This window comes from Megalobrama amblycephala, linkage group LG23 (genome assembly GCF_018812025.1).
Source record: "Megalobrama amblycephala isolate DHTTF-2021 linkage group LG23, ASM1881202v1, whole genome shotgun sequence".
Taxonomy (NCBI): domain Eukaryota; kingdom Metazoa; phylum Chordata; class Actinopteri; order Cypriniformes; family Xenocyprididae; genus Megalobrama; species Megalobrama amblycephala.
In genome coordinates this window covers 9,305,861-9,333,627 of record NC_063066.1, presented here as the reverse complement: position 1 = coordinate 9,333,627, position 27,767 = coordinate 9,305,861, and the positions used below count along the sequence as shown (strand labels likewise).

The 27,767-nt window shown below is 37.5% G+C and overlaps 3 protein-coding genes and 2 non-coding genes across 7 annotated transcripts in view; 4 read left to right on the top strand and 1 right to left on the bottom strand.

The window, feature by feature from the left end:
- Positions 1 to 272: 272 nt before the first annotated feature.
- LOC125259004 (transmembrane 9 superfamily member 2) lies at positions 273 to 16,347 on the bottom strand. Its single transcript, XM_048176284.1, is given in 18 exon segments — positions 273 to 1,486; positions 5,082 to 5,253; positions 5,536 to 5,647; positions 5,739 to 5,890; positions 7,534 to 7,693; positions 7,789 to 7,846; positions 8,052 to 8,171; positions 8,434 to 8,566; positions 9,210 to 9,315; positions 11,130 to 11,209; positions 11,293 to 11,381; positions 11,384 to 11,403; positions 13,328 to 13,455; positions 14,049 to 14,178; positions 14,498 to 14,625; positions 15,611 to 15,704; positions 15,801 to 15,868; positions 16,052 to 16,347. Coding segments are annotated over 18 exon segments (1,956 nt in total). The 5' UTR covers positions 16,190 to 16,347; the 3' UTR covers positions 273 to 1,418.
- Positions 16,348 to 18,045: 1,698 nt separating this feature from the next.
- Positions 18,046 to 24,549, top strand: rbmx (RNA binding motif protein X-linked). Of its 2 annotated transcripts, XR_007182810.1 has the most exons (10): positions 18,046 to 18,190; positions 19,192 to 19,317; positions 19,633 to 19,739; positions 19,940 to 20,105; positions 20,262 to 20,378; positions 20,476 to 20,590; positions 20,764 to 20,898; positions 20,973 to 21,064; positions 23,232 to 23,341; positions 24,402 to 24,549. XR_007182810.1 is itself a non-coding variant. In XM_048177084.1 (9 exons), the coding sequence occupies exons 2-9, from the start codon at positions 19,209 to 19,211 to the stop codon at positions 21,916 to 21,918; spliced, it is 1,152 nt and encodes a 383-aa protein (XP_048033041.1). In that variant the 5' UTR covers positions 18,046 to 18,190; positions 19,192 to 19,208; the 3' UTR covers positions 21,919 to 22,241. The 2 variants fall into 2 exon arrangements, 1 of the variants encoding a protein (XP_048033041.1); XM_048177084.1 differs by lacking the exons at positions 23,232 to 23,341; positions 24,402 to 24,549 and adding an exon at positions 21,608 to 22,241.
- LOC125259499 lies at positions 19,771 to 19,847 on the top strand. Its single transcript, XR_007182840.1, has one exon. It is a non-coding gene; the product is annotated as a small nucleolar RNA SNORD61 (small nucleolar RNA).
- Positions 20,143 to 20,205, top strand: LOC125259500. Its single transcript, XR_007182841.1, has one exon. It is a non-coding gene; the product is annotated as a small nucleolar RNA SNORD61 (small nucleolar RNA).
- Positions 24,550 to 24,770: 221 nt separating the features above from the next.
- The window catches only part of arhgef6 (Rac/Cdc42 guanine nucleotide exchange factor (GEF) 6), a 40,218-nt gene continuing 37,221 nt past the window's right edge, over positions 24,771 to 27,767 (top strand). For both annotated transcript variants that reach the window (XM_048177083.1, XM_048177082.1), the window contains exons 1-2: positions 24,771 to 25,094; positions 26,834 to 26,917. In XM_048177083.1, the coding sequence (XP_048033040.1) occupies positions 24,930 to 25,094; positions 26,834 to 26,917 (249 nt within the window). In that variant the 5' untranslated portion in view covers positions 24,771 to 24,929. The remainder of the gene's footprint in view (positions 25,095 to 26,833; positions 26,918 to 27,767) is intronic.

The window sequence follows — 27,767 nt, the reverse complement described above, 5'->3', positions numbered from 1 at the left end:
GGGACAGCAAGTGCTTTATTTCTAAGCTTATTTCAGCTGAATCAAACCTGCAGTTTCTTCTGCTAAATCAAGTATTATTTTGAAACCTGTGAGTGTGTCAATAATACATATCACAGACGACATCCACCATATGTCAGTTTCCACTGATGTCTGCAGCACTTTAGACAATCACTTTCAACAAATGTAACCAGAGTCAGCTGAAGCAAGTCCTCATTAGTTTACTCCAACTGTAACAATAGACTGTTTTATATAAAAAAGTTTAGAAGTAGACATTTTTGTAACAATGTATCTTGTGCTTTATTTTTCTTTCATTATAACATGGTGAAGAATGTTCATGTATACCTCATAAGACTTGAAGCTCAGTACATTCTGTGGGTTTTAAATTAAATGATTGAAAAAAAAAAAAATGTGTAAGCCTATATTTTTTTTTTTAAGTAATGACATTTAAATAAATTACAAAGTAGAAAATCACTAAATAGCTCCCATTGTTTAGATATTATTACTTGTATAAAAGTGTCCTTTAGCAAAAAAAAAAAAAAAATGTGCTTCTTAACCATTCCACTTCCTTCACTCCATAAAAAACAATTTGTCAGCAAGTTATACCTATAAAAACACATGGAACAAAGTAGTTTTATACTACTAACAACGTATTAACAATTATTACTGATATCCACCAATAGGTGACATCATCGAGGTAACTGTGGTGCAGTCACATTAGCCGAAAAGATTCATTGTCAATGGCGATGCATTAAGCTTCAGACACAGAATTCATTTTTAAACCAAGCAGCTTTCTTTTGTCAACACACTGAATGCGCATGATCATCTTCAACACCATCAAAATCTGCATTGGGAACTTTTTAGCCCTTACGCAAAACTCCTGATTGCACAGATTCCTATTTGAATAACTGGATTTTGCCTGCGAAATTTTGGTGAGCAACAGTAAATGGTACATTTTGTGGGCAAAACTTGAATCTGATGTGAAATTCTTTATTGCTTGGATTCCTAATAACATGACTGCATTTAGCCAACAGAATTTCACCATACAAAAGGTAAATGTGACCGCAACCTAATCTGAGTACAAAAAAAGATGTTGAAATAAAACAAAGCGAGTAAAACAGACATTTGGGTCAATATAAAAGCTTAAGAAGAACTTTATGTATAAAGATATCGCCATCTGTTTGCACGGTGGGTTTAGCTGGAATGAAGTCATAGGCAACACAAGACAAAGCACTGAAAAGGGGTCTTTGGAGTGCACACACACCTACTGCAGGTCAGTGAATTACAGTTGAGCCACACACCAACGGTTTAGGAAAGAAGAGTACCGTCTGATTCCTCCCTTCATTTAAATGTCTCTTCAGACTTCCACGTGAAAGCTGATCTGTAAAAAGTTGATGTTGTGCTCTCCAAAAGTCCCTCCCTTAGTCCACTTTCAGCACACTGTAGATTTTATTTACAAAAAAGAAGCAGGCGAAGAAGCCTATAGTACCTGGATGGAAGAAGAAATGTGTGAGAATTAACACAAGAACAGGATAACAAAAAGGCCTTTTTAGTCACAAAATGTGCCAGACTAACTGATAGTGTACATTACATACTACATTATGAAACAGCACTTCGATTAAAACAACATTTGGAGTTATTTTACAAGAAAACCCATCTATTAATAGTGGGGTTCAATGTAGCAAATTATCTGACAAGAGCCAAACTGAGCAGAGTGTAATGAAGCACAGGATTAAATCTAATCATTGCTGGGGCGGCAGCGACAACCAATCAACAATAGGTCTGATGGAAATCTTTAGCTCGGAATCTATTTTCAGATGCATTTATATACACACGATTCTCAGTCCTCCTCCTCACCTTCCACACGCTCTCGCTGTATCTTCGGTTTGCTCTCAGAATCTAAAAAGTCCTACTAGAAACAAGCCATTTCAGGGGACCATTATTTTAAGATGTGGGACTTAGAGCGTAATAGCAACCCTCGTGCCTTACATTTTCACCCCTCAAGTGCGTGTAGACGTTGCCATGACAGCCATAGCCAGGGATCCTAAAGCTTCTAGCAGAATCCATTGCAACAAATAGATTGTGGCTAATATCCACTCAGAAAACCAATGGCGGAGGTTTCCCATCATTCAAAGAAAAGCCATGAGAATTGCTGCATTTAGAGTGGATAATCATGAGTGTTTTTGTAAAGGTTCAGTGCTTGTCTTCAATAGTCTTTCTGTGCATCACCTATGTGAAATGTCAAAATACTGTCGTAGAGAAGTCGTTCATTCACCTAAATAGATGTAAATCGCTATTCTTCATGCTGGGTGAGGAAAACACATGCTAAAAAGCTAGAAAAGATATTTACCTGCTATTTGGAGAGACATAAGTAAACATGTGTAGATGCTATCTACCCACAGCTGTTTATGGATGGCAGACAGCTGGCCATCGCTCGCCACCTCCACCTCAGCATTTCAATGAGGGGAAGTGACAGTGATTTGATTAAGGCCGGAGGGAGCGGCGCTATCTTTCAACAACAATGAAAGATGAGGAATATTTATACGTGTCCCAATTACCCTCGGCCTAAACACAGAATGACCCATCAGGCAGGAACAAACCAACTAGAACTGGTCACCTGCCAAACGAAAGGACCATAGGGAGACATACTGCAGGATGTAAAAAAATGTTTTGCAGGAACAGGATACAAATCCTAAAGCGGCTGAATGGTACTTTCCCATATTTTCCTGGTTGCACCAACTGTGCACAATTTACAACTTACACACTACTAAAATTGCTTACATTGCGGCATTAAACTTTTGAAACGTAACTAAAAACGAAATATTTTCAGAAGACTCCAACCAGAACTAACAGTTAGCAGATTGACTGAATTGCATCAATACTGTTTTAGCTGACAGACTTCAATATTATATTATAATGTTGACATTTACATTTTAAGACATTATGTGAATAAATTGCTTTTTAGCTGCTCTTCAACACAAATCCAACCTAAACAGTTGTGCATGTCAAATAAAATTAATCATAATAATTTAATTTCTTATGTTTTTTAAATCAATATTTATTTACTGATCCTTATTCATTTAAAATACAGTTTCTGAATGTTTTTACATATACAAATGCCTATTATGTTATTGATGATTAAGCAGTAATGTATTTTTAAACGTCATATTATACGACTACGCATTACTTTACACAAAACATACGACTACAATCTGCCTTAAGAACAAATGGTGCAACCGAATAAAGTACAGAAGTAATTACAAACTAGCTAGTAGTTATTAAGCCTTTAGCGTGGATTGTTCCAATTTAAAGGGTTAGTTCACCCAAAAATGAAAATAATTTCATTAATGACACACCCTCATGTCATTACAAACCCGTAAGACCTCCGTTCATCTTCGGAACACAGTTTAAGATATTTTAGATTTAGTCCGAGAGCTTTCTGTCCCTCCATTGAAAATGTATGTACGGTATACTGTCCATGTCCAGAAAGGTAATAAAAACATCATCAAAGTAGTCCATGTGACATCAGTGGGTTAGTTAGAAGTTTTTGAAGCATCTAAAATACATTTTGGTCCAAAAATAACAAAAACTATGACTTTATTCAGCATTGTCTTCTCTTCCGGGTCTGTTGTATATCCGCTTTCACTCCACAGTGACGCTGCTTCTTCATCTTCTTTCCTGTTTTACGGTGGTTGGTATCCAGCTTATTGGTGCATTACCGCCCCCTTCTGCTCCGGACAGTGACGCTGATTATGTGTAATCTAGTGCGCCCGAGCTTCGTTTACAGTCTGAGGGAGACGCACGCTGTATTCAAGCTATTCTACATTGTTTGTATTTTGGTATTGCTATATTTTTTAAAATGGTGCGTAGGTGTGCATGTCACGGATGTCCTAATCGCGTCACTGTCCGGAGCAGAAGGGGGCGGTAATGCACCAATAAGCTGGATGCCAACCACCGTAAAACAGGAAAGAAGAAGAAGAAGCAGTGTCACTGTGGAGTGAAAGCGGATATACAACAGACCCGGAAGAGAAGACAATGCTGAATAAAGTCGTAGTTTTTGTTATTTTTGGACCAAAATGTATTTTCGATGCTTCAAAAACCCACTGATGTCACATGGACTACTTTGATGACGTATTTATTACCTTTCTGGACATGGACAGTATACCGTACATACATTTTCAATGGAGGGACTGAAAGCTCTCGGACTAAATCTAAAATATCTTAAACTGTGTTCCGAAGATGAACGGAGGTCTTACGGGTTTGGAACTACATTAATGACAGAATTTTCATTTTTGGGTGAACTAACCCTTTAAGTAAGAACTTACGAAAGGCTGGTGTAATCCTACCCTGTAGAGTAAACGTGGTGAATGGTACATGTTCAGCTCTGTGCTCAAAGATTACACATTTTTCTTGTGTTTAATTTACTCTAAACTGGTTAATGGTTAAAGTGGTCATTTGAATGAGGAGGAGAATTCAGCGAAATGTGAACTGGACTACATGTGCTGTTTTCTCGTTTGAATACAGCCAGTGATGATAGCATAAAAGAAAGACTACAATTGAAATGGATATTAAAAGGTATATTTTAGTCAGAATTATTGAACTATTCATTCTATTTGTCTGTTTGACTCACTTGCTGTCAGGATGAGCCTTTATGCGCAATGGAAATACTGATGTGAATTTCTAACATTTACAGATCATGATACAAAATCTAATTTATGTGCTGAGGACAACAGGTCTCAGAGGCATTACGCAACACACACATTAGACAGTAGGGCAAGCCACTTTAAACTGTAGGCTCATGAGTTAGTCTGAAGCTCTCAATATAAAGCATGTCTCATTTGGAAAACTTGAATTTCCCCACAGCAGCTGTGGGTCCTGCGTTCATAACATAAATGTATATCGATCAAATCTGTATCATCCCATCTTTACATTCAGCACACACAGAAGTTCAGCATGTGCGAAGGTTAAAACAACGCTGTATATGTTCTGTACACATGCATGCACAACCAAAAGACCTGTACCAACAATTTTCATTAGGAATACATGTATATCAACTTAAGGGAAACAGACCATCTCTCACATACCTGTGAAAATGAAGAAAATGAGCACCATGATCATGGTGTAGCCAAAGTAGAGGATGGTGCTTGCAGCCCCTACAATTTGTAGTTTTGAGTAGAAGTAATGCAATGCGTAGACAAACAGATACACCGCTGTGAATCCACTGGTCAGGAATGATCGCCACCACCAATGATAATCCTGTCAAATACAAATAGGAAGGCTTTAAACAAAAAAAAGTTACAAAATTATTTAAAAAAAAATAATAATAATAATAATAATAGCACTTTAGACCAATGTTTAAAATGATATAGACTCTAATGAGATGAAGACTCATTCATATCAGTTAATGAGAAATGTCCACTAGAGGTCAGTGTCCAAGACTGTATATAAAGATGATTAAGAACCAGACAAACATGAACAAAAAAAATGTAAAATTCAACATTTAATTTAAAAGATGCCATCATCAGTGTTCAATCTCACCTCTGCGCATAAATGGAAGTAGCAGAGCAGAATAGTTGCCTCAGAGCAGGTAATGACAAGGATGATGAACACCAGAAAAAGGAAGCCAAACATGTAATACATCTGATGAGACCTGCAGAGAAACATTTCATTAGTTTATCGTAGGGTCAAAACATCAGTTCTCACATCAACTCATTTCAGCATGATATGATTTCAAACTCTACCAAATGCTGTTGAGGATGAAGAAGAGCTGGATGAAGATGCAGCCGAAGGGCAGGATGCCGCCCATGATGATGCCCGGCACAGGTTTGGTGAAGAATGACTGCTGAGGAATTTGGCGTGGGATCTGGTTTGTTCGCACCGGTGGCTCGATGCCCTGTTAAAACAGGAAAATAAAAACACCCACATTCATGATATCGTGCATGACAGCGTGCCAAAAGAAAAGCTCACACAGATGGGAACTGCAATAGCAGCTGATTCAAATGTTTAGAAATACATAAGTAGGCAAGCATAAGATTCAAAATCTGTGAACCTATTTTTAAATGTCATTTCTTTGTATCCTCAAGTGTGGAATCAGCACCTGTCGGAATGTCAGTTATTAGAATTGCACTTTGTTGAATTTTAGTGTGGTGTGGAAGCAGCATGTTGTGCTTTCACATAAGACGTGTTTGCAGTGCACTACTGATCCATGGCTTTAAACACAATAAATATAAGCAAGGTAATATTCAATTCATTTCTATATAGATTTATATATTAGGATGCAAATGAAATTGCCTCCCATGTCTTTCTTTCATGTTTCTTTATTTGAAAAGTCTTGCGAGTCACACAATTCTGTGATTAGATGAGTGTCATCCATTGTGTAGCCTTCTTGTTCCGCGTCTAGTTCTGTCATGACAACTCTCGGAATGTTTGGCATGGTAATGGGAATGACAATGTTGATATGTTTGGTCTGGGCAGGATAGATCTGAAGCTGCTGCTTCTTTTATTGCTGCAGAGCAAGTACAGGACTAGCTACTACCATAGCAGATCTATACAGGTGCAGCTGGGGAAGGTGAAGGGTTTCTGAGAGCGTTCTGCACTGCTAAGGCAAATACTACCCAAGTATTTGAAGGTTGAGCATGCAAGCTCATTGGCTACTGATACAGCAGGAACCAATTAGCTGTGTCCAATATATAATGATGTGATTATGAGCAGGTTGAGTTAAAGGACCTATTGCCTAGAGTTTCATGACAGAACTTTGTATTTCTCAGACATATACATTATGTCCCAGAAATATACATTAGATATAATTTACCGCATTAATTATTTTTACAACTCCTGGTAAGTGTTTTGTTTTTCTTTGCTTTACCCCAGGCTTAAAGTAATTATATGCATATATGGTAAAATTACTACATTTTCATGTCAATCCGTGTTCATTTTGACCATGAACCATGCGCTATTATGCACTTTAAAGGTGCTCTAAGTGATCCTGGGTGGATGTAACTTCCTGTTGACGTTCGAAGTGTTGTCAAACAAAACAGAGGCTAGCTAGACCCTCCCTCCTCCTCCTCCCCCTCCCCTCCGTGCTTCCTGAAACAGTCATGAACGCGCATTTAAAATCATTCTTGTCGGTTATTGGCTGGAGCATGTTTATTATGATTCGTGGTCCAGGCTGCACCAGTTTGTTTTTATTGCCGTTTTCGGGGCTTGTGGCGACTACAGAGACCACGTTTTTTTACAGTGTGTTCAGGGTACAGGCAGCTAGCGGATAGTGAGGAGATGTTTGCTGTATGTGACAAAAACATTTTTGGCCTAAAAACAAGTGACATCACTTAGAGCAAAAATAGACTTGTGCAGAAACATTTGTTGCACTGCTGTACCGCACAGTTCCTGCAATGCACTTGCCACGCCACATCCGTGTGTAGTGTGATTGCTCTAACCTGTTAACTTGGGCACTGAAAAAAATACATACCACATATGCACTGCAAGCGTGTGAATGTGTGTCGTGTGTGAATGGTCTGTTCAAGAAGGCATACTCACTGGTTTTTTGAAGCCAAAGTATGCACCCATAAAAGTGAGAGGAACAGAGATGCCAAACCACAGTGCCAGGATGGCCACGAGTGTACCAAAGGGAACAGCAGCAGAGGAGCCCTCTACCCACAGGATCAGATTCATCAGGAAGAAATCCACAAACACAATCCTGCAAAAACACAAGCCACGTCTTTGAAACTGCATACTGGCATAAATCATATTATTTCTGTTCTCGGAAAATGAAGATGAAAATAATATTCATACCCAGGACACAAAAAGGCTGTGAGAAGGACATTGGTTTTCCAGTTTTCACCACCAAAAGCTGATGATACAGAGAGCATTGATTGGAAATGGAAGCAATTAAGATTCATATTTAGCATATTTGAGGTGGTAACTTTTCCCTCACTGAAAATGCAGAAATTAACAGAACGCAAAAAAAAGAATAGTACTTTTAAGTACCTCAATTCACTTCACAATGACTTCCAGAAGCAAATAAGATAAAAAAAGACACTGCAATATTTCCTTACTCTTATAGAGCCTGGAAGACACATATCCAGCAGATGTGCCAAGCAAAACCCACAACACCACCGCACAGGTCATAAGAGCCCCTCTGTTGGCTGGAGACAGGAAGCCCAGACAGGCCAAGACTAAAGGGAAAAACAGAATTCTCACTTTTGTTCATTGAATGGTATTATAACAGAAATGTGAAATAACATGCTACCAAAATGTGTAAAACCAATTGTTCATGATGTCTATTGAGCCTAAATTAACAAATTAGAAATTGGAGAAAAATGAGAAATGTTGATGAAAAAATTGGTGGCATTTACACAATGCACTCAAATATTCAATCACAGATCTAGAGAAGCAACCCTTAAAGTTTAGCTTGTACAATACAAAATCTGCCCTTACAAAGGGTGATGAAGGTCATGATGAAGATCTGAGTGCCCTGTCCGAGGAAGACAGACAAAAGCATGCCCATCCTGGGTGGCCTAAACACATCACCATGAACCTGCTTCCAGCCAGACTCCTCCTGGGCTTCCTCCTGCAGGAGATATAACAAATCTCAATGTGTGAGCCAACCTCACATGATTATCATCAAATAAACCAATATGGCCAGAACACAGTCATTTAAATTCTGCAAACACTTGTGAATATGTGATACATCACATATGAATTATAAGTGTCATGATCTATTCATAGCAAAACAGCCTCCTTCATTTTTTTTACCTTGATTGGTGAGTGTGATCATGTACAATTATGCTGTTTTACCATACAAAGGAAGTTCCCAGAAGCCAAACAAACCCCAAATCATAATCACCAGTGACAACATAAGCTAATAAGCTTACATAGGTAATGTTTGCAGCTGTAGGGATCTTAACCCAGTCTGCCTGTGAATGTCACAACAGAGGATTCATTGACTGGGTGTATTCTTTTGGTTATTATTATGAGAAAAATAATAACACACTGAAACTAAGAGGAAAATTGTCAGTCAATATGTGCTTGAGGATTGGGATCTATGATCATGAAGACGTGACAATTATAACTCAAAACAAACACAATATATTAACTGGAAGTTTGCTATGGGAGTGTCAGCTCTGTTGACACAAGAGACTGTAGTGACGTAACGGAGTCATTCATTTCATCTAGATAACAGTTGGAATGAGAACAAATTAAATTCAAGGTACCTTGTCCATCTGGTTGTACTGGGCTATGTCCCTGTGCAATGTTCTAAGCATGATCATGGCCACCATGCCAGACAGGAAGAGCACAATAACCAAAGAGTTCATGATGCTGAAAAAAATAACATGAAGATTGTCCATTAATATGTATGGAAATATAGACATAAGAGCCTTCTTATTCTTAAAGGGTTAGTTCACCCAAAATGATATCATTACACGTCCGTAAGACTTTCGTTCATCTTCGGAAAACAAACGAAGATATTTTTAACGAAATCTGAGAGGTTTCTGTCCCTCCATAGAGATCCAACGCAACTACCACTTTCAATGTCCAGAAAGGTAGGAAAGACATCAGTACTCCATGTGACCAGTGATTTAACCTCAATTTTATGAAGCCACGTGAGTGCTTTGTTTGCCCCCCACCCCACCCCACCCCCCAAAAACCCCATAATTTACCACTTTATTTACAAAATAGTATTACCCAACATCCAATATCCAAAATAATATTAATCTTCATTTGTGTTCAGAAGATGAACAAAGGACTTATGGTTGTGGAACAACATGAGGGTGAATAATTAATCACAGAATTTTTATTTAATGTTATGATATTTTGGTAACACTTCACAATAAGCTTCATTAGTTAAACATTAGTTAATGTATTAACTAACATGAACTATCCATGAGCAAAACATTTGTTACTGTATTTACTAATCTTCGTTAACATTAGTTAAAGGTGCCCTAGATTGTTTTTTTACAAGATGTAATATAAGTCCTAGGTGTCCCCTGAATGTGTCTGTGAAGTTTCAGCTCAAAATACCCCATAGATTTTTTTTTATTAATTTTTTTAACTGCCTATTTTGGGGCATGATTAACTATGCACTGATTTTTTCAGCACGGCCCCTTTAAGAGATGCGTTCCCTCTGCCCCACGAGCTCTCGACTATAATACAGTGCATTTACAAAGTTCACACAGCTAATATAACCCTCAAATGGATCTTTACAAGATGTTCGTCATGCATGCAGTATGCATACTTCGAATTATGTGAGTAAAGTATTTATTTAGATGGTTACGTTTGATTCTGTGTGAGTTTGAGGCTTTGCTCTGTGGCTAAAGCTAACATTACACACTGTTGGAGAGATTTATAAAGAATGAAGTTGTGTTTATGCATTATACAGACTGCACGTGTTTAAAAATGAAAATAGCAACGACTCTCGTCTCCGTGAATACAGTAAGAAACGATGGTAACTTTAACCACATTTAACAGTACATTAGCAACATGCTAATGAAACATTTAGAAAGACAATTTACAAATATCACTAAAAATATCATGATATCATGGATCATGTCAGTTATTATTGCTCCATCTGCCATTTTTCGCTGTTGTTCTTGCTTGCTTACCTTGCACAGATCCAGCCGTTAATACTGCCTTTCCTTGTCTAATGCGTCGAATGGGCTGGCATTATGCAAATATTGGGGTCATACATATTAATGATCCCGACTGTTATGTAACAGTCGGTGTTATGTTGAGATCCGAGTGTTTTCCGGAAGTCTTTTAAACAAATGAGATTTATATAAGGAGGAGGAAACAATGGAGTTTTGAGACTCACTGTATGTCATTTCCATGTACTGAACTCAACTTATTCAACTATGCCGAGGTAAATTCAAATTCTGATTCTAGGGCACCTTTAATAAAATTACAGTTGTCCATTGTTTGTTCATGTTACTTCACAGTGCATTAACTAATGTTAACAAGATTTTAATAATGTATTACTAAATGTTGAAATTAACATTAACAAAGATTAATAAATGCTGTATACGTGCAATTCATTATTAGTTGATGTTAACTAATGTAATTAACTAATGTTAACTAATGAACATTATTGTAAACTGTTACCGATATTTTCAACCAGCTTGGATTTCTGTACTCACCTGAACCACTGGATGTTGCTGTGAGGCATGGAAACCAAAATGTAATCCCATCGAGAAGCCCACTTAATTTCTTTATTATGCTAAAAAAAAAGAGAAAAAAAAGCTCTGTCACACAAAGTTCTTTCCAACCATCTCTATATACTGACTTTATTAACAAGCTTACCTTAAATTGAATTGAATAAGTGTAGGTCAATTTGAGATTACTGGTGAATTCTACTGGTATGTCCATGGGAGAGCCTTCACACGTTGGATTTCATTATCACTATGCTTGATGCTGTTCAACAGACATATAATCAGTGTTGGGGGTAATGCATTACAAGTAACATGTTATGTAATCAGATTACTTTTTTCAAATAACAAGTAACACATTACTTTTAAATTCACAACAAAATATCTGAGTTACTTTTTCAAAAAAGTAATGCAAGTTACTTTGTTTTCCCATGTATTGACTGACAACTCCCCTTCTCCCATGTTGAGAGAAATCATGAGTAAGTGCAGAGGTGTTATGTGTGCTGTGTAAACATGATGGTTATTGCTGTTCCATCTAAACTATCAGAATGATACGCAAACATGCAATATATGTTAAATAATATGAATATACTTTATGAGAGATTACCAGTATCTTTGGTGCTTCAACTATACCAATAAGCAAAATGACTTTAATTAAACATCACATTTGTTATTTGTTTTTTATTACTTTAGTAAGAGTGTTGAACTTTCTTCTCCTATGTCCTGTTCTTCTGCAAACCAGAATGGCAGCACAGCTGAAAGGTTTGTTGTGCTTCGCCTTCTACTGTACAGTCATGAATTTGCATTTCCTTTAGTCTGAGGCTTATTCATTTCATTTTTTTTTTGATAAATATAAAAAAAGTGTAAAAAAAAACAAGCAAGAAAGCCCAGTCAAGGTGAGAAAAAGTAAAGTAACTTAACGCATTGCTTTCTATAAAAAGTAACTAAATAATGCACTTTTTTAGGGAGTATCACAATATTGTAATGCATTACTTTTAAAAGTAACTTTGCCCAACACTGCATATAATATATATTCTCACGTAAATTTTAAATAATCTGGCTGACCCCCCAGCGTGAGTTTTTTGAAGTGACCGTTATTTTGAACATATCACTTTATGGTTTCCATGGTGACGCGTCATTGCTTGTTATGTGACACACCGCAGCACTGTATGAATGGTATAATCTGCTTTCATTTAATTTTTCCTTTGTTATTCAAAATATTCACAAATTTGTTGACTATAGCATGAAATATCTAATATTCCGATTGACAAATATGTGCAAGTGGATGTGTTTCGCAGTTTAAACACCTTTATAACGATCATGTTAGTTGAGCCATATGCGCGATGGGCGCCGCCATGTTAGTTTGCGCCGCACAGAGAATCGGATCTGTTGGATTTACAACCCGTGAATGTATCCACTTCTCCCGAAATACATGAAAGTAAGTGAGTCGGTGAACTGGGGAAGAACAGAGTAAGCTTTAAAGTTACTTTCACAATGTGTATCTGATATGAATAAAACGTGTTGTCTAATTATAATGGAAAGGGTTGTTATTTCCGCTTCTATAGACACCATTGTGTATTTTACAAAATCTAAATATATTGTTTTGTTAGTACTCGTGTGTATTTAAATGTCTGAAATCTACAATAAACATTATTTGGTTGAAAACACTGCATATATGTAATATATGAAAAGCGCTGCGCGCGTCCGTCTCTGGTTTAGCGCCAGCCAAAGCGCGCACGCACATTTGAATTTGGCAGTTGATCACGTAATGCACTGAACGTTCTAATCACACCGGTGTGATCGTACGCTCCTGGGGTCAGACAAGACTGATCACACCGGTGTGATCGTACGTGTTAAAGGGTTATATAGATATATTAGATGTATTACTTATATTATATTAATTAGATTAGATTAGATTTAGTTCTCATATCTTAAAAAAAAAAAAAAAAAAACTATATTGTACATGAGATAATGTTCTAATCCATGTGCATTACAGTAAATTTTTACTTGGTTTTCTCATTGATGTCACAGGTGTTGCTATGCCTAACTTTCAATTCTAGTTAAATAAGAAAGCATTTTTGCTGAAACTGGTCTCATAGGCCCACAGAAAGTGGAGAAAGACCTAAAATCAGGTTAAGGACACTATTTAAAGTAAAGTTAGTAACAGACAGTAAGTGGCAAAATCAGACCTCTTAGGTTCCAATGTAGCTGCCACAAGTCGAGCACCCATCCCAGTCGTTTCATCTACATTGTGGTAAAATATGGTGATGTCCACATGGTTGAAAAGATAGTAAGTGTTCTTCTTGTTGAAATCAGCCTATAAGAGTGGAAAAAAATCAGCTAGTCAGCATCAAAATGGCATCTCTCTCTACCTTTCTTACTAAATCATTTTGTTATTTGTATTTTGAAATTGTTGATATTTCTTTAATCAGCTAAATATTTCCACTGTGTCAATGTTCTATTCATGATAACATAGTCTAATGTTATAAAGATTTAACTTATGGTATAAAGTTTTTAAACTTAAAAATATACATATATAGTTAATTAATTAATTTATATTTAACTGCATGTTGTCATATAAACCAAAACCGTTTTTAGTTTAATTTTGAGTACATTCCAAAAATACAGTATACTTTGGTGTCCCATGACATTTGATACACATGATTTTTGATGTATTAGATGCATTTCAAAAAACTATTACATAAACTTAACTGTGCATGAAAAGTAGGCAGTTTTTAACCCTTCAAATGTTTATCACCACCCATAAAACAGCGATTTTAAACAAAATCATAATTTTGACAATGTACTAAATAAATATTCAATAAACTGTAGTAAAAACAATTCTCATCAACATTTTAAATCTTTTTAACTCATCACAGACTGCTAGTGGTGATATACAGTCTCTCTCACATTGATAACACAGGCATCCTTTGGGGTTCCATCTTGGTTTACTAGGCATCCAATGGGAAATCCTGGGTTGCAGACTTGCTGATTGTCTTCCACAAGATAACACCATGTTACAGGCATGTTGTCAACAATCCTGCAAAACAAGTGTAAGAATAAACCAAATCCACTAATCTGTATGTGCAACCATTACATATTCAATAAAGCATTATATAATGCCAAACTCTCTGTTGACAATAAGTCTTGTGTCTTTTCTAAAAGGTTTTGAGCATTGCAACCATTCATTATATATTCAGTAAAGGATTATATGCCAAATTCTACGATGACAGACAGTTATTGTGTCTTTTCTAAAAGGTTTTGAGCATTGCATATTGCTCATGCTAGTAACTGATAAAGCAAGATTACAACTTCCACAGTGCTACCACGCCTACTGCAGACATCCCATGTAGACTTACCAGTGGTGCTGGTAATTCAGCTCCATCCCTCTCTTTAGAAAGTCCAACTTTAACTTGTCTTCTCTTGAATCTTTATCATACGACATGGTGCAGACCTTCTCACATGGCTTGTCAACCTTAAATGTAAACTAAAGGAAAAACATTTCTAAAATCAATATCTGCAGGGTTTATGCAGGTTTCAGTAAGTCAAATTTAAGACCTTTTTAAGACATTTTAAGACCCCGCGGAAACCCTGATCTGAAGGATCCATCCATTATGTGAGAAGCATAAAGTACTGGATTAATTATAACAGGCACATAACTGCAGAATTGTAACAAACAGGAATACACTGTCTAAATATCAACAACATAATTATATGATGATAACATTTAAAAACAAAGTCACACAAAACATAAAGTTAGAAAAGTGCAAAACTTGTAGTACTAGTAAAACTTGATATACAACATGCCAGGTCTCCATAGGCAGTGTGTATAATCTTTTAACTGTCACTGCTACACTAAAGTTGGCAAGAAATGAAAGTTGCGATAGTCTTTTCTTCCGTGTTGTATCAAATACCAGAGTGAAATGGCTTCTCGAGAAAGAAAAAAATGTAGGGCAGAACTTGATTTTGTCCATCGAGAATTGATTGGATTGTTGTGGTTTGCTATAAAAATGACTTGTCATCAGAGAAGAGATAATGTAGTAGGAGGGGAGGAGATTTTGGTTAAAGATTACAAGGGCAAATGAATTTAAAAAAATGTGCGGGACAAATCATTTATAATAAATACTGCAATATTCCATTAAAAAAAAACAATTGTCGTTACACTTTATTTTATGGAGATGAACATTGTACTTGCTCAGATAAGTACTGAGTAACATGAATTAACTACATTTACTTACTATAGAGTTACAGTTAGGCTTAGTTACTTGTAATAATGCATAATGTTTTAATTTAATTTAATTACTACATGTACTTCCTATAGTTTATAACAGTTTATTACTATAGCAATGTGTAACTATATCACCTTAAATAGTGTTACCGAATTGTCCATTTTGATTTCATGGTGACATTAAAGATAAAATTCAACAAAGTAAATAAAATTTAAAAAATGTAAAATAAAAACAATATTTTACCTTGTAAGGTGATGTCTCTATTCTTTCTCCAAACAACACCTGCCCAAGGTTCTCTGAGGGCCTTCTTTCATTCACGTCTTTGCAAAAATCAAACCTAAAGCAAAAAGTATGCCCTCACTGATCAGCTTTCTATAGAAATGCATGTAGATAATATAATGAAGATTATATTGTGAATGTTAAGCATACTTACGCATCATATTCATAAGGCAGGACTGATTCCACAGAGTCCAGTCTATTCACCAACAGCTGTATCTCAGTCTGTGGGAATAACAGCAGGAGAGTTTGGTCAAGAAGACAGCTGACTATTATCACATCTCAACACTTTTGTGTTTTCATCGTGAATTTGCAATGTAGAGACTCCAGAATTTGCTTATTAACTGCCTAAACATTAGTTCTGTGTCAACTGTCAGTACATAATCGTATAGGACAGTAAAAGCTCACCTGACATTCCCCCGCATCTCCCTCCTGTTTTTTCTCGCAGAAATTGACTGGCGCTAAACCCGGAAGGTAGAATCCAACGCTCGAGCTGACTAGAGTTAGACTCAACAAAAATATAAAGCGCGGATTTAAAGACTTCATTTTTCAAAGCAGCGTCCTGCGAGGTGTCCGGTTCACTCTGCTGGAAAAAAACATACAACTAACCGGCGACAGTTCACAGAGGATCACCGATACAACAGGCTCGCAGCTACTACTGACTCAAGAAAGATTTGTATTAGTGTCATTTCCTTATTGTGACATAACCCCGCCCCCTCGTGGCTCCTCCTCCAATCCCTCCACATCATTGATCCACAAAACATCTGGATTAATGACAGCGTTCTTTAAATAAATATATTTATACAATTAGCATATTTTAATTAATCAAATATTTTTAATTTTAATTTTAGTTGCGTTTTTTAAAATATAAATATTTTATTATATTTTTAACTACTGTATCCAGGGATGGGCAGTATTTATGATACATGTATTTCAAATACGTATTTCAAATACAAAATAGTATTTTGTAATTTGTATTTGATAGGGTTGATGAAAATGGCTTTGTATTTTGTATCAAAATACTTTAGTGTTTTGTATTTTTGTATTTTTAAAATACTGTAAAATACTTTAAGAAGTCTACCTGATGACATCATAAAATTGCAGCCTCTGATTGGTGCTTACTCAATAGTTTGCAGAGACTTGTTGAGATCAGAACAGAAAATTTATCCATATGGAAGAAGGTGGTGAAAGTAAGAAACATGCAGGCTGCCAGCTTTCCATCAATCTTTTGCATGAATTGCTATAATTTTTAACAGTTCATGTTAAGTTTTGGTGTTCGTTTTGGTAGCCTAGGCTAAATAGTTTACCAATTTACATAATGTTCTTGAAAACTATTATAGCGAGCAGCAGCCCCCTATATTTATGATTAACAATCAATTGATTAATTAGTTATAAACTAGTTGCTATGAATACAGGAGCCATCAGTTATCTTCTTATAAATGACTTGTTTGTCATTGAGTCAGTGTTGCTAATGCAAAGTAGGCCCTTTGTTACCAAACGTCAAGTAACTAAATTAGGATACAATTATAAGTCATTCGCAAACTGTTAAAAATTAAACTGTTGGTTACTTTAAAACAACCTTCATCTGGGAGATCACAGGGATATGTGAATATTCGATCTGTTAAAGCCACAATATGTAAATTTTCGCAGCTAAAGGTCGCTCATTCAAAACAAAGGCGTAGCTTGATGACACCATGATTTCACGGAATCATGGGATGTGTTGTCTTCACGTCTACAGCCAGTGGAAAAGAATCGGGACGAGACTCGGGCAGAAATCATGTTCATGGATTAGATTATTAACGTTACTGTAGTCTGAAGCAGAGCAGGGCGAGTGAACGAGACGGCTGGAGAGATTGCTAATGAGAGACGAGCGCAACACACGTCTCGACAGCAGCTTTGAAGTTTTATTATGTCGAGTCGCCGCTTACACTTCTTCTACTCAAGCGTATGTGGGGTAAAGCAGCGCTGTCTTATCATATTAGATACATTTGTGTGTTGAAAGTTGTTATAATGCTACTCTTTTGCGAAGAAATTTCATGCTCCCTTGTAAAAATATTTTTTAGTATTTTTAAAATACAAAAATACAGTAGTTTATTTTGATACATGGTGTGGCTGCTGTATTTTGTAGTTTATTTTGATACACTTAAAATTAAGGTATTTGGTATTTTATTTTAAAATACATTTTGATGTATTTTTGCCCAACCCTGACTGTATCGACTGATCATATGATCTCATATCTGCCCCGCTTCATGTAAACAACAGTTTTTATTTAACTTACAGATATGGCTAGAATCTCACACCCTTTTAAATACATATTTTATTTTTCTTTATGTAAAATTCATCAGTGAGCAACTTTGATACTTACGACTGGTTTTCGCCACATGGCTAAGTGCAGTTTTCAAAGATGACAATAGGGGGCGTGAGAGACTTTTAAACTGTTGAGTTCCTTCCTCCTACCATAGAGTAAGTGACTGCACTGGGCGGGTCGAAACACACTAGACACATATAAACCAGCAGACGCTTTTGTTTCTGTCTATTGATCCTGAGGTGAGTAAATGGATGATTCAAATATATTAATTATGTTTATATGTAGATGATAGTTTTATTGTGCGCGCTCATTTAAATGCCCTTAGCATTGTAGTTATGTATATTTAGCAGATGTGATGGTAACTGAAAATGGCCTCATGTAGATGGCAGACGGCAAGATGTTTTTTTAAACGCACATTTCAATCGCCATTTTGAACTTGCAATAATCAGCGTTATTCTCTTATGTATTTTAATCGAAAAGTGGTTTATTTTGAGTGTTTATCATGAAGATTTGAGATTCTTAATCAAACATGTTGCAAGTTAACCATATGGCCTGAAGAGGTCTCAAGCTGCTGTATCTGCCAGTAGCCTTGTAATTTTAAGCGTCCGCCATTTTGTGAAGCATGCTTTAAAATGTGTATGTAAATGCCATGCAAAATGCTCGACCGAAACGTTTAGTATCTTCTTAAACTCGACTAATGAATGTTCGTATTGCTCGCACGTGATCAGCAACTACTGTTAGCCAGGCAGGGCCTATCAGTTAATGGTTGCCCAGTAAAGCAGCTACTCCATATAATGATTAAATTAAACGCTTTTCTGTCATCCCATAGCTGTTGACAATCCCTTAACCGGTACAACAACACGTACTTACATTTTTGCATTGTTTTCTGCCACTATGCGTGTATTCTTGATGAAAACTGCTTAAACTAGATTTTCTGGTCTCCTACTTGGTGAGGTTGGTCTGTTTGCTGGTTTTAGGCACTTTTTAGTTAAACTGCTTTTAATTGAAAGTAGCTAAATGTCAATAGATACATAATGGCAAATTCATTTTTCTATATAAATATGAATATAAATCAGTGGGCAAAATAAAAATCTAGATAAGGTTGTCCAACAAGTTGCTATTTTTGTCCCTAAACTTTTGAAAGTCTCAAAAGGGGTGGGGAAGTCACTAAATCTAGTGACAAAATCCCTAAATTGGAAACACTGTTCTCTTGTAATGCAGAAATGTGTCTCCCCTTTAGTTGCAACAGGGGGAAATATGGCAGAGGCAGACCGACCAGGAAAGCTGTTCATCGGTGGCCTGAACACTGAAACTAGTGAGAAGGTCCTTGAAGCGTATTTCAGCAAATTTGGCAGAATAGCAGAAGGTAATAGTTTTGTATGATCTAAATTACTTGATAGAAATGTCATTTTCCTATGCAAATGTGTGTGTTATAAATTTGTAGTAATTTGGGCTGCAGACATGAGCTAAAATGTTAAAGGGATAGTTCACCTGAAAATGAGAACTCGCCCTTATTCTAAAGCCATAACTTTCAGACATGGTCAGCAGCGGATTAAACCGCTAGTTCATATGGGCTTTTTTAAGAACATTTTGAACCGTCTGAGTTTTGGGTGACTATCCTTTCAGTGAAGCATTTGGTGTCAAGTGTGACCGTATGTTTCCTCCCTCTTGTCTTTTGTAGTTTTGTTGATGAAGGATCGTGAAACAAACAAATCTAGAGGTTTCGCGTTTGTAACTTATGAAAATCCTGGTGACGCAAAAGATGCTGCGAGGGAAATGAATGGAAAGGTGAGTACTGGTGTGAACTTCACGTTTGTAAGCTGTGATGATGGTTTGTGGCAATGATCTACTTGAACTGATGTAGTCCACAATTGTCCTCTAAGAAGTTCTGAGCTTACATAATGGATGTGCACATTTGCTTCTTTTCTTTGAGCTTGTATATTAAAAAAACAACCGTTCCCTAAACTGCTGTTCCTTGTGTTTCCAAGCCCCTTGACGGAAAGCCTATTAAAGTGGAACAGGCCACAAAACCACAGTTTGAGTCTTCAGGACGCCGCGGTCCACCACCAGTTCATCCACGGAGTCGTGGCCCTGCCAGAGGTCCGCGAGGGTCCAGAGGAGCGCCAAGTGGAATGCGGGGACCACCAAGCAGAGGTAACATTCAGAAAATTATCCACACTTTTTTATATGTGCCGTGATGACACTATTTTGATGATCTTTTTGAACTGATTGTCCTCTAAGAAGTTCTGAGCCTACACTTAATACATACTTGCTGCTAAAAATATTACCAAGATAACGTAGGGATTGTAGAACCCTTTTTTAAAGGCATGTCCTCAAGAGGGCCACCACCAATGAAGAGAGGCCCCCCAGTGCGGAATGGAGGACCCCCACCCAAGAGATCTGCACCCTCTGGGCCAATGGGCAGGCGTGAGTTTGCTGAACACAGTTTTGTGCTCTTTTTTTTTTTTTTTTTTTTTTTATTGTTTGAACCATACAATCATTGTTTTCTCAATGTCTTTAATAGCGCCAGTGTCCAGAGACAGGGACCCATATGGCCCCCCTCCTCGCAGAGATTCTCTGATGTCACGGCGGGATGATGGTCCTCCACCTCGTGATGACCACTACAGTAGTAAAGACAGGTGGGGTTATGCATTTAATAAAAAAATAAAAAAAAGAATTCTAAAGAGAAAAGCACATAAAATTAAAATATAAAAGTAAAGCTAACTCAAAATATTAATATTATAAATAATACTAAAATACATTGGTGATGATCTGTGTTGTCAAATACAATGAAGCTGTTCATATTTTGCAGTTATTCCAGCCGTGACTACATGAGCTCACGGGACAGTCGAGACTATGCTCCGGCACCAAGAGATTACCCTTACCGGGAGTATTCGGGACATTCCAGTTCTAGAGATGAATATGGCTCGGGTTCCAGAGGTTACAGGTGCGTTAAAATCCTACATTAGATGTATGTGATGGCAGTTTGAGAATCCAGCTTAATGTTTCGATGTTTCTTAGTGATCGCGATGGCTACGGTGGAGGAAGAGAGCCACGGGGCTACATGGAGCGGCCCAGTACAGGCTCCTATAGAGACCCTTACGACGGTTACGGTAAGATTAAACCTTTAGTGTGGTGAAAAGGGTTAAGGGTCTCCACTCAAACCGCCTGTTTTGTGCCTGGAAAGGGCTGCCTCGTGTGATTGCCAAAAAGTGGAAACATCAAACGCGGCGTCTTTTCAACCTGAGTGTTCCAACCAAAAATCGCACCAACAAGGAATCCCTTGCAAGCTGTTTTTTGCCCCCCAAAAGTTTGTCATTCCAGTAGCTCTGTCCGAACAACCAAGAGAGATGCAGTACCCAAACTACAATCTATCTGGAATTCAATCCAAACCAAGGAAAGTGCATTTACTCAACAATGACGTGTCAAAGGGCTCTGAGTGAGCAATTGTCAACACTTCAGTTGGGTAGTTCAGTCATTTTAGGCTTTTAGTAGTCCCACCCAGAATCCAAATTTGTTTTATCCCCATTTGGAAAGTTTCTAACGTTTGAGCTAGACGTGATTCAGATTTAGGGAAATGGGCACTTGACACCGCAGTATCATGCAAAGAATGTTTAAGTAAATTTTGCCAATTACATGACCCGTTGACCCTGCAGGTAACTCACGCAGCGCCCCACCCTCAAGGGGTCCCCCTCCGTCCTACAGTGGGAGTGGCGGAAGCAGTCGTTATGACGACTATGGCAGCAGTTCCCGGGATGGATATGGCAGTCGAGACAGTTATCCCAGCAGTCGGAGTGACCCGTACTCCACTAATCGTGGTGACCGACCGGGTAGGCAAGAGCGGGGACCACCCCCTCTTGAAAGAGGCTATCCTCGTGAATACAGCAGCTCGAGCCGTGGGGCGCCTCGGGGTGGTGGCCGTGGCGGCGGTCGGCCAGATAGAGGAATGGCCCGGAGCCGATACTGAGAGAGAAAAAAAGGGAAAAAATTGAGATGGAGAAATGGTGGTTTCTCATTGAGACGTTCAAAAGACATTGAGATTCAAAAGAGCGCCATTTTAAACTCTGGACTTCAAGCTTCAGTTTCAAGCTGTACACAAACTTGTGGAAGGTTTTTTTTTTTTTTTTTTTTGTCCTTTTTAAATGCAAAGTTTCTTTTCCCTTGCCCACATCCCATTTAATGGTACCATTGCAAATCTAAGTGTGTTCTTTTTGTATACTAGTGCTTTGTTAAAACCTGCAATACCCTAGCATATGGCTTTCATTTACCAATAAAGTGTTTTTAATCAAAGATCTTGAGCAACACTCTGCTATTCAAGAGAATGAGAAACTATGAAGCATAAATATGTTCACCTCTTCAGTTTTCCATGGTGAGCACCCCAAAATGCCAGTTAATATAGATTCAATGCAGAATATTCATGTAGGCATGATTGTTCACATTGTTGAGGAATGGACAAATGTCACCTTTTTCCAAACTCTCTATGGGTGTAGTTTTCCTCAGTGCAAATGGATCCTTCATCACAAAGCCTAAACATTGACGTCTTGCATCGACCAATCCAAAGACAACCAAAATGCAAGAAACAATTCAGCACCACAGATAAAACCTGTCAACAGCTGGTAAGCAAAGCAAACCCTTTTGTTCTGGTATAAGTCAAGTCTCGGTGGTGTTATTTTGCAGCCTGAAGGTTAGTGTATTTTAGTCAAACATCGTTGCCCTAGGTTTTTCAAATGCAATCTGAAACGCTATACTTTCCAACATTATTAACAAACCTCATCTCTGCCTTCAAAGGAGTCTGATCCCTTCCCCAAACCACTGGATCACTGAGTTTAGGAGGTCTTAGTCTCAGAAAAATCAGTCAATTCTACTGTTGCACTAAAGGAGAAAATGTCTGGATATTTTTTTTCTGCCCCTTTTCAAATGAGCAATGGCCTTTTTTTCTTTTTTTAAAGGATATTAAGATGTGAATCTCCTCAATGGATCTGTACCTACAGTCAAATATAAACCACATAGATGCAAAACTTCTTGAAACTTCCCAGTGGAACTTCCCTTTCGAAATAGTAATTTCACTTAGTGTTAACAAAAAGCCAGAACCGCTTGCAAGCATGCCGATTCTAACAAAGGAGACCACGTGGAGAAAGTCAGCACCCTATCAACAAGCCTGGAAAACATTTCAGATTGGGTCACCTTTTCTTTCTTTTTTTTTTTTTGTAAAAAAGATTTTAAAATATGTCCCTTAGGCTGAGCTACAACAGTTTGCTGATGGTAACTCTCTCGTTGCAGGCTGAGTGGAGGAAGGGGAGTTTGATGGTTATACATGCACGAATACATCATTGCTGATCAGGACCTGTTGTCCTTGTGGATGATCCATGAAAGTCTTTCATACGATGCAGGTACGTTTGTCCTTTTTAAAGGGTTAGTTCACCCAAAAATGAAAATTGCCATTAATTAGTCACCCTCATGTCCTTTCAAACCTGTAAGGCTTTCATTCATCTTCATTCAAGTATCAGTTGCGTAGCAAAAAGATCTTCATTTGTGTTCTGAAGATGAACGAAACTCTTATAGGTTTGGAACGACATATGGGTGAGTAATTGACAGAATTTTACATTTTTGGGTGAACTAACCCTTTCAAGGTCCAGTAAGCGATTTCTGAGAAACTCTTGAAGGTGGATCGGAAGGAGCACCGAAACACACTTGTAGGCAATCAGTAGTAATGGGCGTATACACATTAGGGGAGAGGTGTCTGTAAATTTGGGGGTGGAGCTATCAAGATAGTGCTGTGATCCTTTTGGTGACTTCAAATATCAAGGATGCATCTCAATATCGCTCCTCGTTTCCTCGCTCCTCCGTCCTCCATCCTATGACCCGGAAACCGATCAACCGATCTTGAAGAACATCTCAATTCTCTAATTGCACTGTGAGGATCGAGGAGTGAGGAAGCTTCCTGAGGAGTCGTGAGCAAGAATACACAGGTGTATCCTTTGCGGAAGGCTTTCTCGTCGAGAAACGTGACGCACGTACACATTCTCCACCCCCTTCATATCTGTCACAGATGTATAAATGTATGCCTCACTTTTGCAGTTTAAATAAACTTTACATCTCATGTATTTCAACAGGGCATCATGCTTTATAAATATATTGTATATATATTTTTAAAATAACCAAACTTTAACAACATGTGGTAGATCCCTCGAGTGCAGCTAATGATGCTTTGAAGTGAGTGAGGATATCATTACATTTGATTCAATTTCTCCATCCTCGAGTCTTTTCCTTGCGTCCTTCCCTCGCATCATGAAGGGTGGAGCTAAGACTCGAGGAAAGGAAACGAGGATGCACAAAAAAGAATTAAGCACCTCAGGTGCTTCTCAGAAATCACTTACTGCACCTTTAAACCCTTACAAATATATATTTTGTCTCCGTGCAATTAATCACTCCCTTTTTTTTTCTTTCTAGATTCAGAATCTGTTCTTTGGAGGTTGCTGTTGATTGAGGCTGATTGTTGAGATGGAGTCATGGGGTACTACAGATGAATTATGTTGTTGTTTTGTTTTTTTTTGTTTTTTTTTTTTCCTTCTCCAATAAAAAAACATCTGAGTTGAAATGAACTTTTGTCATTCTTGTCTGTGTATTTGAATAAATTCCCACTATAATAGTGGTGTATTGGTATGAAAATGTCAGTGTTCGCCCATACTACATATACAGGCTTATTTCATCAAAAAAAATAAAGTTGAGCCATATGGAAAATTCTTGCGGCATTCTAAAGCAATCACAGTTCCCTTAGTGTCACTGAAATGTCAAAGAGCCTTTTTGTTGATTATATGGCAGACGTCCACTGGAGAACTAAGTTGCTGGGCTGAATGGTCGTTGTAACATACAGAAAAAGCAGAAGCGCGACGGATGTGGGTAGCATCTCAACACAAATAGTGAGAGCTGGCGCACCAAGGGTGCAGCTAAATCTGAAAGGCCCATTGAGCCTAAACTATGAACCCCGAGGAGCAGACTGTTACGTGGCTAATAACATTAGGCGTGCTTAATTCACCCAAAAAGAATATCGCTGATCCAGAGGAATTTCTGAAAACATCTCTCAGAGATGGGGTCGTCCTGTGTAAGCTTATGGAGCGACTGCTACCTGGAGCCATCTTAAAGGTAATTGATAATATACACATGTTTGTTTCTTTGATAAAAACAGCCATAGACTGTAGTGAATTATATTTTAATTTAATGCAACCGCAGCAAATACAGCCATGCGGAACTGACAGTGCACGATCCACAATACCAGGATACTTAACTGTTACAAGTGACACTTTGAGGTGCACTTAATTTTGCAAAGAAACAATACGTTTAAAAAAGAAATTTCGCGATAAATGTGTGTTTAACTGGAGGTTTATTCAGGTCGCACAATTTAAGCGAGATACAATCTGACTTCCTGTTACATGAGAAATTGTTCCGCATTATCACATTCTCAAAAACGAAATAACGTTACTTGTCTATTTCCACTTTTGTATAAAATACCAAAAACATTTGTAAATAATTTTCATCTGTAGTTTGTTACAGCCGTTTAACTAAGTCAGTCAGATATCAGATTATTGAATGTCTGTCTGTAACGTATGCTTCTGCTGCTAGTTCGACTCCCACATTTTACTCAGTTGCACACACTTAATAAGATAGCCTACTGTATAAATGTTGATTTCTGCAGAATAAAGTTCGCTTAAATTCTCTTAATTTAAGCGCTATGAATTCGTGCTTTGATGCAGCGACATTATAACGAATGTGCTAATCAATACAACTCGACAGAGAAAAGTTTCTCTTTCTTTTTAAAGGGCCCATTATAAGTTTTGTTGGTTCTTGTCTTCCCCCCTTCCTTTATTTTGAGCATATTTCTGTGCCATACCGCGTTGCAGATTTTACACGACGCTTTTAAAGAGATACATTTTTGAATTTATCCATAATTTCGAGAACGAATTGTTCTTTGGAGTCGGATCTTTTCAATGAATTGAATTAGCCTGAAACTGGACTGAACGATTCGTGCAACAAAACTTTTCAGCTAAGAGATTTAAATGAATTTTAGTGTAATTTAATGTTAATGCAAATTATATTTAAGTTTAAATTATTTAGTTTTTACGAGCTGAATCATTTCTGCCACCACATGAAATTACAATACAAAAATGTAGTTGGAAAAATGTAATAAACAACAATATGCGCAGATGGCCTTGTTTGTAGGCCTATGTTTTATTTAGCCTATATGAGTCTGGTTTCACAGACAGGGTTTAGATTAAGCCAGCATTAGGCCTTAGTTCAATTAAGACATTTAAGAAGCGTTTATAAACGTGTCTTAGGAAAAAAAAACATTACTGATGTGCATCTTGAGACAAAACAATGCACTGACATATTTTAAGATAGGTGGCATTTTAGTCTGGGACTATTAAACCTTGTCTGTGAAACAGGGGACAATATGCTACGCAAATCAAAGCGCAAAAGAATTTGAACCGGTTCTTTGAAGCGAAATGTTCGAAAGAATCGATTCGCGAAATGAGTCGGATTTGCCATCACTAGTAAGCGGTCCAAGTAGAATCTTGCTGAGCAAACATCGTCACTTCCTCCAAAATATCTTTTCCTGGTGTGAGAGGGCCCGATGAGCATAGATACGAGCTATGTGTGTGTGTATGTGTGTGTAACAGCACGAAGCTCGAGCAAAGAAATAGTAACTTAGTATACTGAACGCCAAAGAAATTTAGTATGCGATACTGGACAGCAGTGGCTGGGTACAATGTGGCTCATAGGCTAGGCTGACAAAAACGAGATCTTGTTGATCTCAGGTGGTTCTTTGCAGTGTGGTCGAAGCAAAGTTTAGATTATTTACATCCTCATTCTTTCATTGGTTACAGTATTCAGCTGAACCCAGATGCGAAGCGGCCTGCATTGCAAACATTCGGGAGTTTCTAAAAGGATGCCAGTCTCTAAAGGTTGAGGTAAGATAATTTTTCTCCAAAATTTCTGTACTTGATTGTGTTTGTCACCCAAATGCCTTTGAGAAATACAGATGAGTGTGTATAATATGCGACCTGTAGACTGAGGATATCATTCTTTTAGGTAGATAACAAATAAACAAAATCAGTTCTGTGGTGTATGTGCATGAAAATACATCTCAGATTAAAGCTATGCCTGTAAGAATTGCATTCATGAAGGAATGATTTACTTAACAGGCTTAATAATTTATATTAAATACATTTAATAATTTATATTGGATCCATGTAGAGTACTTCTCTCTTCTGCCCATCTAATTTAGTTTAGCTCTCCCTGAGGACAGAAAAATAAATAGCAGGGTTTTGTTTTGGCTTTGCACATGTGATCTTAAAATATGCCAGTAAACAAGATTGCTCATAATACCAGCTCTTTTGCATGTGCATTTCATTTATTATGGTTATTATGGTCCTGAGCTGCAGCAACATTACAGGCTTCTCAGGAAGATGGTCAGGAATTATGCTACAGTAAACAATTATATCACCGTAAACATTGTCAATCTGCAATGTCTATTATTGACACAAACACATAGCCAGACTTTGATGCCACACCCTCTGCATTGACAGTGTTCCTGTAGGTACACTTAAAACTATGACCAAAATGAGGTTATGGACTAATAAACTTGGCACATGAGGTGAACGTGACTCATTAGTGCCATGTTACTTGTTTATATGTAATGTTTAGTTTTGACTTTGTTAAAGTACCCTTGCAGTCAATAATGTTATCCCTTAAAACTCATCTTTGATGATCAAAATGACATATTTAAAAAAAAAAAAAATCCTGTGAAAATTTCTTCAT